The following is a 15,434-nucleotide window of genomic DNA, read 5'->3' as shown; positions in this document are numbered from 1 at the left end:
GCACGAATTATTAGTGCTCCAAATGTCTTTGTCATTTGATGCAGTTTCACTATCATCATGTTGTCAAAGAATTGGAGCATTTGCAAATTCATGTGTGGATTTACTTGCCAGGAATGGGGTTTGCGACTGAAGATAACCCAAGAATTGAGCACTATGATTCTTTATGATGCTATGACTGTGTTTTAACCAAATTCAATTTATTCTTCTCCTTCTGTTGTTTTCTTTCTGTAGCATAAAAGAAAAAGAAACACCAAAACTCAAGTTCTTATTTCCGATAGTAAGAAACTTCTTCATATTTTGCTTTTCTCCTCGTCCCTTTTCTATTCTTTTTTTAAAGGAAGTCGTTTTTCTTCTCTTATACGCGTTTTACGAAACCAAGTGTTAAACGTAATTCATGACGCACCTGAATTCGAGGACTGTTGTGCGGTTGGCTATGTCATGGAGGGTGTTGGATAGATTGGCATGGGAAAGGAGTAATTGTTCCAGTTTGACGTTAAGTTTGGTGAGCTCATCATGAGGAGATGCGGCCATGACGATAAGTCAGGATCAATGAAAGCACCAATTGAAAACAACCGAAGGTGACAGAGGATGACAGAATAGAAGAGTATCAGAAAAAGAGAAAGAATGAATGCAGAGGGAAACACTTTTCTATTTCTTTCTTGCCTCCTTTTCCTACAATACAGTGCTATATATGCACTTTGGTAACAACCTTGCAGTAACTAATCATTTGTAATAATAAAAGAGATATTAGGAACTTTATCATTCATTTCTTCCTAACGGTTTTCCCCTTTTTACGGGAAGACGTGATCACAAAATCCTTGAGGTAGCCTGGCTGGCGTGGAATCCTTTTGGTATTTTCCTCACAGTCCTCATCTGTTGTAACTGCTTGGTTCTGACCTGTAGTGGGGCCTGTATGTGAAGTGGTTATTGGGCCTGTAGGTGACTCAAGTAATATGGGTCCTGCAGTCCTTACAGCCACGTTGTTAAACCTAATTCTTTTTATTACCAGTACTATATATTCTATAAATTCAATTGAAATTCTATTAAGTAACTTGTAATCTGTCTATTTTATTATTTTCTAATATTTAAAATTATTCGTACTTTTTAAAAAAATATACTTATTAGTTTACTAAATGCGCAATTCAATATTTCTACGTGTAAGTCTCAATATTAGATGTATTTATCCACGAGTCAAATTAAACACTTAAATACACATAAGTGTTAAGCCAATTTGTTTTTATATGAAACGATTTATTTCATGAAGAATGAAAGTAAGTAGTATTCTTGAATACATTTTTTTTATTTAAAAAAAAAATACGTTTTTTAGATTAAATTGTAATATAATAACGTAACAAGACATTTTTTAGCTATACAAACAAATATAATTACTATTATAATGCATTAAAATTTAAAAATAAATATAATTAGATGTGAGGTTGTGAAATCAGATCCTGACAATTCACGTATAAATGTTCACATTAAGAAATGTACCTATTTAATTGTGCCGAAACTTAAGGGTGTGTTCGGTTGAAGGAAATTCAAACGTGTTCGTTTGCAACGATTGTCGAAGACGAAAAACAATGAATTTGCGAGAACGGGATGATCCATCTTCGCATTACTGAGATGATTTGCGCGGATTGTGACCACATTTACATATTTGCCCTGAGCCATTTCCATTACATTACAGGTGTGAAAGTTTTAAACGTTGTAGCAGGTTGGAGGCATGTGTGTGGTGGAGGGCCGGTGTTGAAGACGAAGAAGGGTGTTGTGTTTTGAAGGGAAGCAAATGGCTGGGTGAAGATGAACCATGCGGTTGAAGAGGAAGAAGACAACCATGGTTATTCGGTTACGGTCCAGAGATGTGGCTACGGGTGAAGGAAGTTAAAATTGAGGGTGGTGTAATCGGTTATTGGAGGGTGTAACCGGTTACGCTGAAGAGGATGAAAACGAAGGCATGCGTATTCGGTTACGCAGTGAGTAATCGGTTACCAACGCTTATCAAAATGGTGCTCCTGTTATTGAAAAGGCTGCATGAAAGAGAGGAAGGTGGAGGATGGCGGAGCGTGGACGAACAATACAGCTTCTTAAAACCAGCAAAACAGATTTCATGTGAACATTTCACATGGGAAAAATAGAGGCTAATAATGGTTGACTTGAAAGATGATTTAGTAACTTAAACGACATTCGGAAGTTCTGATGTTTGTTTCTGCATATAAATTGCTACTCTTGGTCAAATTATCATCTGTCAAGCAGACTGCGTTGTGTGAATTATTTGAGTACTGCTTCTTATTTCAGTCTCTTATAATCTATTCACCCTCCCTGGAATGAGTGGTAAAGATATTAGCTTGTCTTTTGGGTGTTTTTTGTCTTAGTATGAAATGAGCTAACTCATACAGGTTTTTTCTGCGTAAACTGAGGTAAAACACCAACTCTTGAAGAAACATATATGATAAACTAGTTTATAATTGAGGGCATTTTTATAGTTTATGGATGATACCCTGGTCATAAATTTAACATGTATAAGTTCCTCAATTCGAATGTGCATGACAATAAATTTAAGATTCTCTTGCATCACATTCTTAGGTTAAAGTGTAAATAATATATAATTAATTATATTGAAGAAAAAATATAAATGAGATCTTAAAATGTAATACAATTTAATAGTACATTTTAAAATACATTCATTTTACTACATTATAACTTTTATAATTTTTAAACATTAATTTTAACAATTATTCATAATTTTTTTCTCTTCATAAACATTTTTACAATTAAATATAACATTACAAAATCACATTTTATAATACTTTTATAACTAGGGGCAATTTGGTCATCTTCATTTTCTACCAATTAAACTAATTTTTAAAATCTATCACATCAATCAAATCCTACACTAATTCTCACAAACTTTACTTCCAAATCCACTCTCAATTAACCACAAATCCACTAAAAAAAACAACTAAAAAATTACTCTCAAATCCAATCAAATCCATTCAAATCATCTCCTCCAAATCATCTCCCCCAAATACCTCCAAAAGAACACACCCTAACTGAGTAAAATTGACTACTGTTTTCTAAATTTGATTCCGATCTCATGTTTTATTTCTTTCTTGGCAAAGTTATAAAATTAAGGTTAAGTTGAAATCACTTTTCTATAAACACTTACACAAGAAGAATACAAGGAGGTAAAATAAACTGAGTTTTTCTCTAAATTAAAATTAAATTATTTAAGTGTTATTAATTTCTCCTAAAAACTAAGTACATAAATTATAACTTTAACTTATAAAAGAAACACTTAATTTTTTTTCTCTCTAATGAATACTAAGAAAAAGTTCTTTCATGCTGCAAGAATTTTTTTTTTTTACTTTTCAACTTTTTTTTTCTTTTCTAGAGATAACATTTTCATTTGTCATAATCTTTCAGCTATTGAACAAAGTAGACATAAATTTAATACTGTATTTACTCTCCAGAGTTGACTTCTTGAGTGAATTTTTTTTGTTACAACTAGACCAATGCTTTATGTCTATCAGTGGTTACTATAAATGCCACACATTTTGAAAGAGATTGCAGATAATAGGACAACAATAGCCAAAAAGAGACAAGAGCATCCCATGTTGAAGTAACATGGTGGCATTTCAATCTTTTCTTCTCCCTCTTCACTTTATCTTTCATTTTTTTTTCTTTTTTAACCATGATAACTAGAGTCTGGCTTGTCCAAAACCCTCAATATATTTTCACATTTTTTGATGTGAATTAGAAAAAAAATTGTGGCAGAAGAAAAACTATGTATCCATGTTTAATAACGTGATGAAAAAATTAAGTTGAACACAACAAGTGGTTAATCAGATTTTACTTATTTTTCAACCTAATTAGATTAACATGAAATGAATCTGTAAAAGGTGGTACTGTTTATTTTCAACCTTACCTATATGGAGTCCCTTAAAGTATTAACAAAATTAGAATATGAAAGAGGGTGTAGATCACTGAATGGCAAAAAAGGTTTAATCATTTACGAAGTCCTTATTTTCGCGTGGAATCTCAATTTAGTCCCTTTGTTTCTGGAAATCTCAATTGGGTCCCAAATTTATGAAAATTGCAACAATTGGATCATTTCCGTTAAATTGTCTCCAACGGCGTTAGTGTGTGTTTGACGTGGCATGCCGTAGTCAGTTTCTTAACTGACGTGACTGACTGAAGCAGGGACAGTGAAACACGTGGATAATAATAATTTTTTAAGTAAAAAAAAATAAATGTTTTAAACCAAAATGGGGATTCAGATTTTGAATTGATTGAATTAGGGATTGAGATTATTCTGAGTACTTCTAGGGATTGGGATTTTAAACCAAAATTGATCGAACTAGCACCAACAACAGATCTCGAGAGGCTATTTACAGTTTTAGTTGCCGAAGAGATGAAGCCAAAATTACCAATCCCTGCAGATGAGCTACCAAAGGCAGTGCAGCTAAGACTACCAGCTCCTGCATCCTGACTTCTTTTATACCTTATTTTTTTGAGTGGATTTGAGGGAGTGGATTTGAGGGGATTTGAGAGGATTTGAAGATAATTTTTTTTGTCGTTTTTTTGAGCGAATTTGGAGGTAAATAAGAGTGAATTTGAAAATAAAATTTGTGAGAATTAGTATAGAATTGTATTGACGTGACAAATTAAAAAAAATTATTTTCAAATTCACTCTCATTTACCTCCAAATTCGCTCAAGAAAACGACAAAAAAAATTATCTTCAAATCCTCTCAAATCCCCTCAAATCCACTCCCTCAAATCCACTCAAAAGAACAAGCCCTTAGTTTCCAACGGCTCTAAACCAGAAGATGATAGAGGTAAGCTTGTTGATGGGACAAGAGAGGATCCAAATTTGAAAACAGAAGTTGTCGGATATGAAGATGCCACCACTGGGGTAGAAGAACTGCTATTACTTGATGCCATTTTGCCAGTCGTCATACTTGCCATGCTACTGCCATTAGAATCTGCCATGTTAATGGCACTGCTTTGAACAGCAGGTAAACTACTGAATATATTCGGACTGGTAAAATTACCAGATACAGGGGGTGGAAAAGAAGAGAACGAAGGGCTTGCAAGAGACCCATTATTTTGATTTGAATTGTTCCCAAAATTGAATATACTCTTGGACGATGTCAAAAATCCCAATTCCTAATTCGATCCATTCAAAATCTGAATCCCCATTTTGTTTTAAAACATTCATTTTTTTTACTTAAAAAATTGTTATTATTCACGTGCTTCATTGCCCCTCCTTCAGTCAGTCACGTTAGTTAAGAAACTGACTATAGCGTGACACGTCAAATACAAACTAATACCGTTGGAGACAATTTAACGGAAAGAATCCAATTGTTGCAATTTTCATAAATTTGGGATCTAATTGAGATTTCCAGAAACAAAAGAACTAAATTGAGATTCCACGTGAAAATAAAAACTTCGTGAATGATTAAACCTGAAAAAAAAAAACTATGATCATGAACCACTATGAAGTAGCAGTAGGCATGTAGGACCACTTTCTCAAGAAGGGTCACTTTAAACTGCACTGCCCCATCCACTGTGTGTACTCTATTTTTTGGTCCACCATAAAGTCACAATTATAATCACATTCACAAATACATAACCTTAGTTATATGACTTTTTCAGTTTGGCCTATACTGTACTTACATGAGCAAATTGTTTCAACTGCCACACATTGTCAAGGTTTGATTTGATGTTTATGTTTTAAATGTTACATCATGGATGAGAAAGCTCAAGCTTAACTCTTGCCAATAATACCAAAATTTTCTTATACGGGGGACAAATCTAGCTGACATTTCAATACACACTATAAGTGTTTACATTTTCTTGAGAATCAAAATAGGCTATGCTTACAATTACATCAGATGACAATTGTTTTGTTGAAAATCATGTTGAATTAGTCAAAGTAGACATTAATGCTTAAAACCTTATTCCTATGTTTTTTTTTTATATAATCGAATTATCTGTATAAAGCATCATATCATATCATATCAAACTTTTTACACATGGCCACAGCTGTTTGACCTTAGACTTTTGCACATCAAATGACACCTTTTGACAGTTTATCCCTCCAAGCCTTCAGCCTCACGCTTGAGCTAAAAGATGTTTTTGTTAATATTCTTTTTGATGGAAGAACACTAGATTTTATGCCCAGGACAAGAGTCTCAAACTTAAAACCTTATTTCAAGTTAAAGAGAAAATAGGATGTATAAGTTCTATTATACTATTCTATATCTTTTTGTTTTCTAAATTGTGATTTTTGTTTTCCTTGAAATTCATGGATGTAATTCTTCTTTCCCACTGTATTAACTAATTTGTCAAACAATTATCATTGCTAAACAAAAAAAAACTGCATTTATAGATTTTTTAAGTATAAGAACCTAACATATCAAAATTAAAAAAATGAAAGAAAACCAAAATCAAGTTATACTTAATCCATCCAATATATATATTCTTGACTTTTAAAGTTATGTTTATTGATTAAAATACAAAAGCAATTGTCTTGACAATTCATAGAAACAAAAACTTGGTAAAAAAGTATAAAGACTGATTAGAAAACACTACGATTAAGGAATTGGTGTGATATGAGGCTGAAATTTTGAAAAGTGGTGAATCTTAATTCACCTATCAACCGAAGGGAGAGTTAATCAAAGTTGGTTCTAGGTATAAATCATCCATATTGTCTTTACAAGGTGGGGTCACTACATTTGAAGACATGCTACATGCCACCTATAGGACATTACAACCAACCATGAAAGCGACCATATGATCACAGTGTCAGCAGAGAAAAGTGTCACAAAAAGAAAAGGCCAATGTTAAAAGCAAAGTGAATAATTACATCAACCAGAATCCACCGGCAATAACTAATGGAATAGATATCTCACTCCCTCATGGTAGAGTAGATAGATAGGAAAGAAAAACAGGGGATAGTACAATTGAGATTGGAAGAAAATTAGATGAACTTCCTTTGATACTTTTGATGATATTCTTCTTCTGTCAGAATTGAAGTTTCATTTCAGTGATCAATGTCCATGTTTATTGCAAACCTTTATTATGTCAATTACTAATATAAAACTCCAATTCTGATAGGAAAATAACACCAAAAGTGGCCAAAAAAACTCATCAAGTTTTGTCTTAAGAAAATACAACATAAGCACATGACTCATATGTGGAAGGGGGGTTTTGACAAAGCCAAGAAGATCCTTTACACAAACTCATCTAGATGACACATCTTCTAGATCATCGATCAAATCAGGTTGATGGATTTGGTCTTGAGTACCCTCTTTCATGGTACTACTAGACCTACGAAACTCTTCCATGCGTTGTCTCACTTGAGACATTGAAGGGCGGTTTCCAGGGTATGGAACTACACAATCCACTGCAAGTTGCAACAACTGAACCATTTCCTCTTCAGAATTCTGATACCTAAGGAGTTCAATATCAAACACCTCTGAACTCCATTCCTCTCTAACCACTGATTGGACCCATCTCGGAAGGTCCACTCCTTCCTCATTCAAGAGGGTATGTGTAGGAGCCTTTCCAGTCAGAAGTTCCAAGAGCAACACTCCAAAGCTGTATACATCAGCCTTCTGAGAAACTCGCCGTGGATCGGTTACTTCGGGGGCACGGTAGCCGGCCACCCTGTTGGGTGTGGATGAGGGGCCAACAAGGTGTGCAAGCCCAAAATCAGACACCTTGGCATCATAGGATTTGCTTAGGAGGATGTTGGAGGACTTTATGTTTCCATGAGAAACACTAGGCCCCTGTGAATGTAGGTACTCGATGCCACGAGCAGCTCCTAATGCAATGTCTGATCTCATTTCCCAATTCAACGGTGTCCTACCGGCTCCTTTGTTTCCTGTGATGATACAGAATTATAACTTCAACTTCTTTCTTTTTGCTAGTGTTCATGCCAATCAATGACATGACACACTATTTCATGTTAACACAGTTGCAACAAAGAGGTCTGTGTAGTGTAGGAGTTTGAAAGCTTATGCCAATTTACATATTTGGTTACACTTCTGTTATGTAATGTCCAGATATGGCCAAAGCCACAAACTATAAGATGCAATGCAAACAAATTATGATTCATTCTTAAAGAGTGCTAGTACGTACACTCTCTTCCCTCTTCCATTGTCAATTATGCATTCTCCAAAAATGAACACAGTAAGGCAAATTGCAGAAATCGTTCTACAGAAAAAACTCATACCATAAACAGCAAAGAAAACATCAAATCACAACCACAAAAATTCAAGACAACCGAATTATGTGCATGTTAAAACTGAGCATGTGATAGCATCAAACTAAAGTGAGGCTGAACTCACCATGCAAAATTGCAGATAGGCTTCCCATTGGCATGTAATCATGAACAAGAAGCTTCTCGTCCCTGCTATAATAGTAAGCCCTGAGAGGCACCAAATTCTCATGATCCATCACTCCCACCCCATCAATCTTCTCCTTAAACTCCTTCTCCGAAACCGTCACATCCCTCAGCCTCTTCACAGCCACCACAGGCCCTTCCTCTAAAACAGCCTTATAGGTGGTCCCAAAAGTTCCTTTTCCCAACACCTCTGCAGAAGCCCTTAGCAAATCCTCCAAATCAAACACCTTCACTTTATTCCCATAAAACACCAACTTCTTATCTCCACCACTTCCACCGCCAACTCCATTCCCACCCACTGCCGCCACTGCCGCCGCCGCCGCCGCTGCGGCCACCGAATCCCCACCACCACCAGCACCACCACCACTCTCCACATTACCACCCTCAATTCCCACCTCCCCATGCTGTTGAGGTTCCTCCTTCAAGCCCACCACGTTGCTAACATTATCAACACTCCTAGTCTTGTTCCCGCTTCTACACAAAATAATCAAAGCAAAGAGAACCAACAAAAGTGCCACCACGCACCCAACAACAATCCCTGCAATTGCACCCCCAGAAAGCTTCCCCTTCTTCTTTCCCCCTCCAATCACACTCCCTCCACCTCCTCCAACCCCACTTGAATTTGAACTCCCATTTACACCACTCTCGCCACCTCCATCATCCCAGGGACAAATCCCAAGTGGCTTCCCACAAAGGGTATTGCCCAAAAACGAATCTTTATCAAAAGTCTGCAACTTTTTAGGAACAGAACCGTTTAACATGTTGTAAGAGACATTAAACTGAGCCAATTCACCGAGTTCCTCCAAACCGGGTATGGAACCAGTGAGCCGATTATTCTCAAGGAAAAGGGTCCTCAACCGGGTGAGGTTCCCGAACCGGGCCGGAAATGGGCCGGAAAAGTTGTTGGAGGCCAAATTGAGCCGGACGAGGCCAGTCATGCCGGAGAGAAACGCCGGCACCTCGCCGGCGAAGTGGTTCTGTTGGAGGAATAGGTTGCGGAGGGCGGTGCAGGCAGCAAGGTCGGCCGGGAGGGCGCCAGAGAGGGAGTTGACGCGGAGGCTGAGGGTGTGGAGGTTGGGGAGCTCCGGGAACACACCGTCCGGAAGCTCGCCGGAGAGAGCGACGGCAGGGAGGTGAAGCTCCACCACGGTGGCATTGGCGGCATCGCATTGGACGCCGGGCCAGACGCAAGGCGAGCGGAAGGTGGTGTTCCAGAGGAGCGTACGGCCGCGCACGGCGGAGCGCAGGGCGAGGAGCGCCGCGCGCTCCGACGAGAGGTCGGAGAGTGTTGAAGAAAAGAAGGAAAAGAGAAAGAGAATGGTGGGAAAGAGTTTGTGAGAATGTTGCATTGTTGTTATGTGTGCTTTTGGTTTGAGAATTCAGACACTCCTAAGTAGTTCTGTTTTTCTGGTGTGTGTGTTTTGATTTTAGAGACATCAAAATAAAGTTAAAACGTGTGAATAACAAGATTTTTGCATTGGTGTTAGATCGATGATGTTGTGAGAGAAAGAAAGTTGGTAAGAAGAGGAAGAAAAGTTGATAGATATACACAGATACTCACTTTTTGTATTTGATTTCACACATATCAGTCTTCAAACGACTGAATTTATGAATATGTATTATTTACATCTTTCTGAAACAATTTATAGATTAAACATAGAGTTTAATTAGAATATGTTAGGAACTTAGGAAACAGACACCTTTCATTACTATGATCATTAATTAATGTAGAAAACCTTCCATTAAACCACCCTCTTTTCTGATAGCTGATTCTCGTGCTATTTCATAAACTTCTTTTTGTATAACTTTTATCAAAAGAGGAAACTTTTTTTAAGGAAAAAAGTCATTTATTTAAATTTAAATGTTTTTTTAAAATAAATAATATAATTAGGTTTAAAAAGTTTACAATGAATGAAGAATTGAAAACTTGAACTGGGTCAAACTTATTAAATAGTTTATATATTGTGATTAACGTATATGATAATATGAATAATTTTTTTTTAAAATATGTTAAAAGTTATATTAGAATATATTTTTCATTCCGTCGTGAATGGACATACATGAAAAGTTATTGGCTTTTATAATTATTTTTTATAATTCTAGCCTTGATTATTTTTATTTAGTTAACAACGACATTTTATATTAATAATAATTTAACAAAACTAAATTCTTATAATATCAAATGACTCTAGAAAGAAAGAAGAATAAATAATTTATTAAAGGATGATGTTGAATGTTGTGTGTTGAGTCAGGCTGTCAAAACGAAACCCTACATGCACAGTAAAGTGAGTGATGCAATTTTTTTTTTAATTTTTGAACGGAAATTTTTCAATCTCCATGAGATTTTAATGAAATATTAATTAAAAAAAGTAAAACATCATTAAAAATGTTTTTGAAAATATGCAATTGGTCGTATCTATAGTATACTTAAAAAACATCATTGTACGATTTTTGCTGATTCAGAAATAATCTGCTGGTGTATGTGTTTAATTTACTGTTTGTAGTATGACTTTTTTTTTTGTTTTATATTTGGGTCATCCTTTCATGCAATAGTAAAGAAAATGATATGTTTTTTTTATTTAGATAAAATAAATAAAATAATGTAATGTATAATCGAATTATAAATAATTAATGTATAGATAAACACCTTTAATTTTTTTATGTTATAGTTTTAATATTGAAATATTTGATTTATAATATTATCAATTTATTTGGTAATGAGTACGTGTTTTAATATTAAAATTTTGTTATATATTTGATTTTGTGAAGAAAGCCACACGTTTATCTACAAAATAAGATGATGTCATACCAACAGATAACAACATTTTTTTTCTAGGTAATGTTGTGTGTAATCTGTACTAGTAGCTATTTTACATTATTTATTTTATGTCATTAATTAGTTTATCCAATATTCAAAATTAAAATTTATAAGTTGGACTTAATTCTATAAATTTATATTAGATACTTAAAAATTCACAACTTGGTAGTTTAAATTTTATAGATTATTAATATAATGCAGTTGGTTAGTTAAGTATGTTGATACATTAAAATAATATATTTATACATTAAAAGATCATGAACTATATATGTACGAGTAAAAAGGAAGAATTGGTTCAAACATTGGTTTCATATTTGTTTCAAACGCAATCTTTAAGAATGAAAAACAAAAAACAATATTAATCATTACTTGTTTCGATAAAATGTCACATGTAGCATTATTTTTGGTCATGCAAAATAAATTCACCCACGTGATCATAATTTTAAAAGAAACTAATAATAAAGACATGAAACAATATATATTATTACAAATGAAACACTAATTCTTTCTTTAAAATATTTTACAATGAGAATAATATTAAGAAATACTTTACAATAATAAAAAAGTCACAAAAATACAAAACAACTGTTAAAAATTTAAAAGCGAATTTAAGTTTGATATTAAGTAGAGATGATAAAATTGAATAAAAAAATGGAGGATTTATAAATGTTAAGATTTTGGGATTGGAAATAATGTGATATTTTTATGCAGAATAAATTCATATTTTATTGGTGTTATCTCTCTTCTTCTAGTTAATCCTCAATGAAAATATTCATTAATAGTATCAGAGTTAATGACTATCGGATTTGGTGATTAACTCAAAACAAGTTCCAATATCAAAAGTTTTTCTATAGAAGGTCAAAGAAGTGTATCTCGTTAATATAAATGACGATACAAGTAATAGAACACTCTATATTTAAAATGTTTTTCTCGAAGAGAAGACACAAATGTTGAATAACATATAAGAAAAAATATCAATAAATTTATTATTTCAAAACGATGTCAACATTTTATATAAATTAAATTTATGTCTTATTGTTTCTATCTAGTAAATCTCCTATCATTAGCTAGAACATTATTAAAAAAATTGTTGATATAACCAATTTGATCTCTTTAGACAACATATGGATCATACTTTGATCCTTTACATAAATTTTTCATCAAAGGAGTAACTTTGATTCAATGTTGGTTGTGACTTATAAGTCCCACGTAACGTTATAATTCTTTCTTCTGAAATGGTAAGTTGGTGAAAATTTTACTCTCACAGTTGATGATTGTAGACTTTATAGATCCAACCTAATAAATAATTGACAAGTCATGATAAAAGAAGAAGAAGAAGATAGATGTAGGACCATCAATAAGTAACTTCCATTTCACAGTTTCAGCTTTGGAAAGTAAATGGACAATGAGAATAGAAAATGGAAAACAATCTAACCTACACTACAATCTAAAACTAAACAATCTAAACATGAACAAAATCAAACTATAATAGAATGGAAAGTGTTGGTGTGATTTTTTTGTACACATTTTTCTTGTGGTGTCCACAACCACAGAGAAATATCAACACAGACTTAGCTGTTTTGAAGGGCATGAGCTAGTTGGAAAGCTAGTGAATTAGGTTACTTTTCTATGAACACTTTAGACAGAGAGATATATAATAAGTTTCCAATTTGGTTACCCATGTGAAGACCAGAGCAATTCACCTAGACCTACTTTTCCAACTCCTATGTTTTCTTGTACCATAAAGAGAAGTTTGTTCTGTATGTGAAGCTAATTTTGCTAGGAAAAACCTCAAATAGGATATGGTGGTTGTTCATAAGAAAGCATTGATGAATGTCTTCTTAATCACTCAAAGATTTATGGCTAGTTGTAGGATTTTGAAACAATAATTGAATTTGGTGGATGTGTTAAGAAGGATATGTAGATTGTAAAACAAGAAAACTAACACTTGCACAGTTACTTACTCTTATTATGGAGAAGGATGTGCTTTTGCTACAAACCAAACTGTGGTCCATTGTGGTTGCTAACATATGCATATTGTCAAAGCATGAAAATGGAGTTTTGTTAGACATATTTGAATTTGTAATCTTGAAGTGCTTTTGCTTCTATTTTTTTATTTTATATTTTATATTTTACTTGGCAAATGTTTTTTGCTGCCTTCATGTTGGAGTACACTTGAACAAATTTTAAATTAAACATCTCTAACCATCATATTTACTTAAGTAAAATGATATTTATGCAAAACATAATCACACAATTAAATTAAATGAAAAAAAAATGTATGACATGCAATTAATGGTAATTTATTTTAATTCCTTTTCTTGTGCAATGTAATATACATCAAATTATTAATAATTTTATAAGATAAGATTTACACTTTACATTATAATAAATTGATTTTATTTTTTATTGATTGATATTATTTATTATAATAAATTGATTTTATTTCTAATTGATTAATATTATTTTTAATCGATACAGACTTATAACATCACATTAACTGGTAAAATAAATCAGAAGCTTTCTTTTTAAATTTTCTAAAAGATGGCTTTCATATATAAAGAAAAAACGTAAATAAAAGAAAATGTTCACTCAGACTGGGAATTGAAAGAATAAGAAAAGGTGGTGAACATCATGATTACTCTACAGCCTGCCATAGTGCCATACAGAATGAAGGAACCTAAAGGCCATGAAAATATTTTCGAGAACTTTTTCATACAGAAATATCAAATAATCATATATCTAAAAAGTATATCATAAAATGCTAAACATATTTGTATAACTTGGTCCATTATTGAAGGATTCATTCTTGGAAACTTAATTAAATGTAACTCCTCCAGTTTATTTTGTTATTCATTAATCATTGTAAATATCGCAAGTCATAATATCAAAATGTATACAGTGAATCGCTTAAACAAAACAGTTCGTGATAATTAGGATTAAATTTTCTTCAAAGTTTAAGACATGTTTAGATTACAATTGAAATTCTTTAAAAAATATGCTTTAGAATAAAAGATACAATTTTTTAAAAATATGTTTAAAACGTATTTCCAAATTTGAACTTAGATATCTGAATCTAACCTTAAGTAGTTGCATAGGACTGTTGTCCCAATTATAGTTACATTTTAAAGTAACACTTTTAACAATGATGTATTCAGTGGAGGTTTTCATTTTAATGCAGACTGATTCAACTAAACATCATAAAGAGTAGTTACTTATTCATATAATTTCTTTAAAAGATGGAAAAATGGTTATTGGATAAATATATCCATTTGTAATAAAATAATGGGGAAAAGATTATTGAAATGTTAGCTCTTTGTTGGAGAAATGACAAAGAGTGTGGTTTATGATGTTATCAGTGAATTGATAATACACATAAAAGTAAATGTAAGTTGGAAGAGTATGAGCAATTATATTCAAAGTTCTTTAATTATTTGCACAATTTGAAATGATTTTAATTCGTACAACTTGACTTTAGCAACATGAAGGAATTGACAACTACGGTTTTTTATTTGAGTAACAGAAACTATAGGTTCTGAGGTGGTTGAATTATTAAAGCGATTTGCCTATTTTGGCTTTTGAATCATTAAACGGAATTCTAATTTCAACTACAACTTAGATGAAATGGTTGAAACTCTACTACAAAATATGATTACATTGGATTTCCTGAAGATAGATAAAAAAATGGAGCAGAATATTTCTCAACATTCTTATAGTGGGAATTGGACTGACCATAAACAAATAAGTTGTGGGGACATATCTTAAAACCTTTCTGTGTGATCTCCTTGCTAGCTCATATACAATACAACTGTGAAGTCTCTTACATTTACAAATGAGAGAGGAGGGAGAAAAAGAGAGAACCTTAACACAACCACCCCACTAATGCTAAAAAAATGGTAATTGTTAAAGTTCATAATGATTGGAAGTGAGAAAGTTATATAGCTTTTGAGTGATTAAATAAGGTTAAGGGGCTTTAGCAGTCTGTCTTATCTCAGTTGAGATGGGAAACTTTTGCATCAGGATTTGTCCAAACCATTATTTTGCCAGCTATGTACTTGGTGCTTTGATGAGTTGTTCATGTTACAGGTAGTGTTTCCATTTGTGTAGCTTGATTGACAAGACAAATATTGATGGATATTTATTAAGAATCCTTAGTTTGCATTAATAAATAATTTTTTTCAGGTAATCTAATGCAGAAGAGGTAG

General features: G+C 33.1%; 1 protein-coding gene across 1 annotated transcript; it reads right to left on the bottom strand.

The window, feature by feature from the left end:
* Positions 1-6,822: 6,822 nt before the first annotated feature.
* Positions 6,823-10,002, bottom strand: LOC124840126 (putative inactive receptor kinase At1g48480). The gene is made up of 2 exons (XM_088114048.1): positions 8,356-10,002; positions 6,823-7,889 (listed from the first exon to the last, which is right to left on the bottom strand). Exons 1-2 carry the CDS (start codon positions 9,758-9,760, stop codon positions 7,246-7,248), a joined length of 2,049 nt encoding a protein of 682 aa, XP_087970174.1. The 5' UTR covers positions 9,761-10,002; the 3' UTR covers positions 6,823-7,245.
* Between the last annotated feature and the right edge of the window lie 5,432 nt (positions 10,003-15,434).

This window comes from Vigna umbellata, chromosome 4 (genome assembly GCF_029865625.1).
Source record: "Vigna umbellata cultivar VRB3 chromosome 4, Vumbellata_1.0, whole genome shotgun sequence".
Classification (NCBI taxonomy): Eukaryota; Viridiplantae; Streptophyta; class Magnoliopsida; order Fabales; family Fabaceae; genus Vigna; species Vigna umbellata.
Note: the sequence above shows the minus strand (reverse complement) of the source record. Positions and strands in the feature narration are given on the sequence as shown.

Excerpts from the sequence above, each read along its gene's own strand:
- LOC124840126 (XM_088114048.1), bottom strand. The coding sequence starts at position 9,760 with ATGCAACATTCTCACAAACTCTTTCCCACCATTCTCTTTCTCTTTTCC. Across the intron at positions 7,890-8,355 it reads CCTATCTGCAATTTTGCATG|GAAACAAAGGAGCCGGTAGG; the intron begins GTGAGTTCAGCC and ends GTATCATCACAG.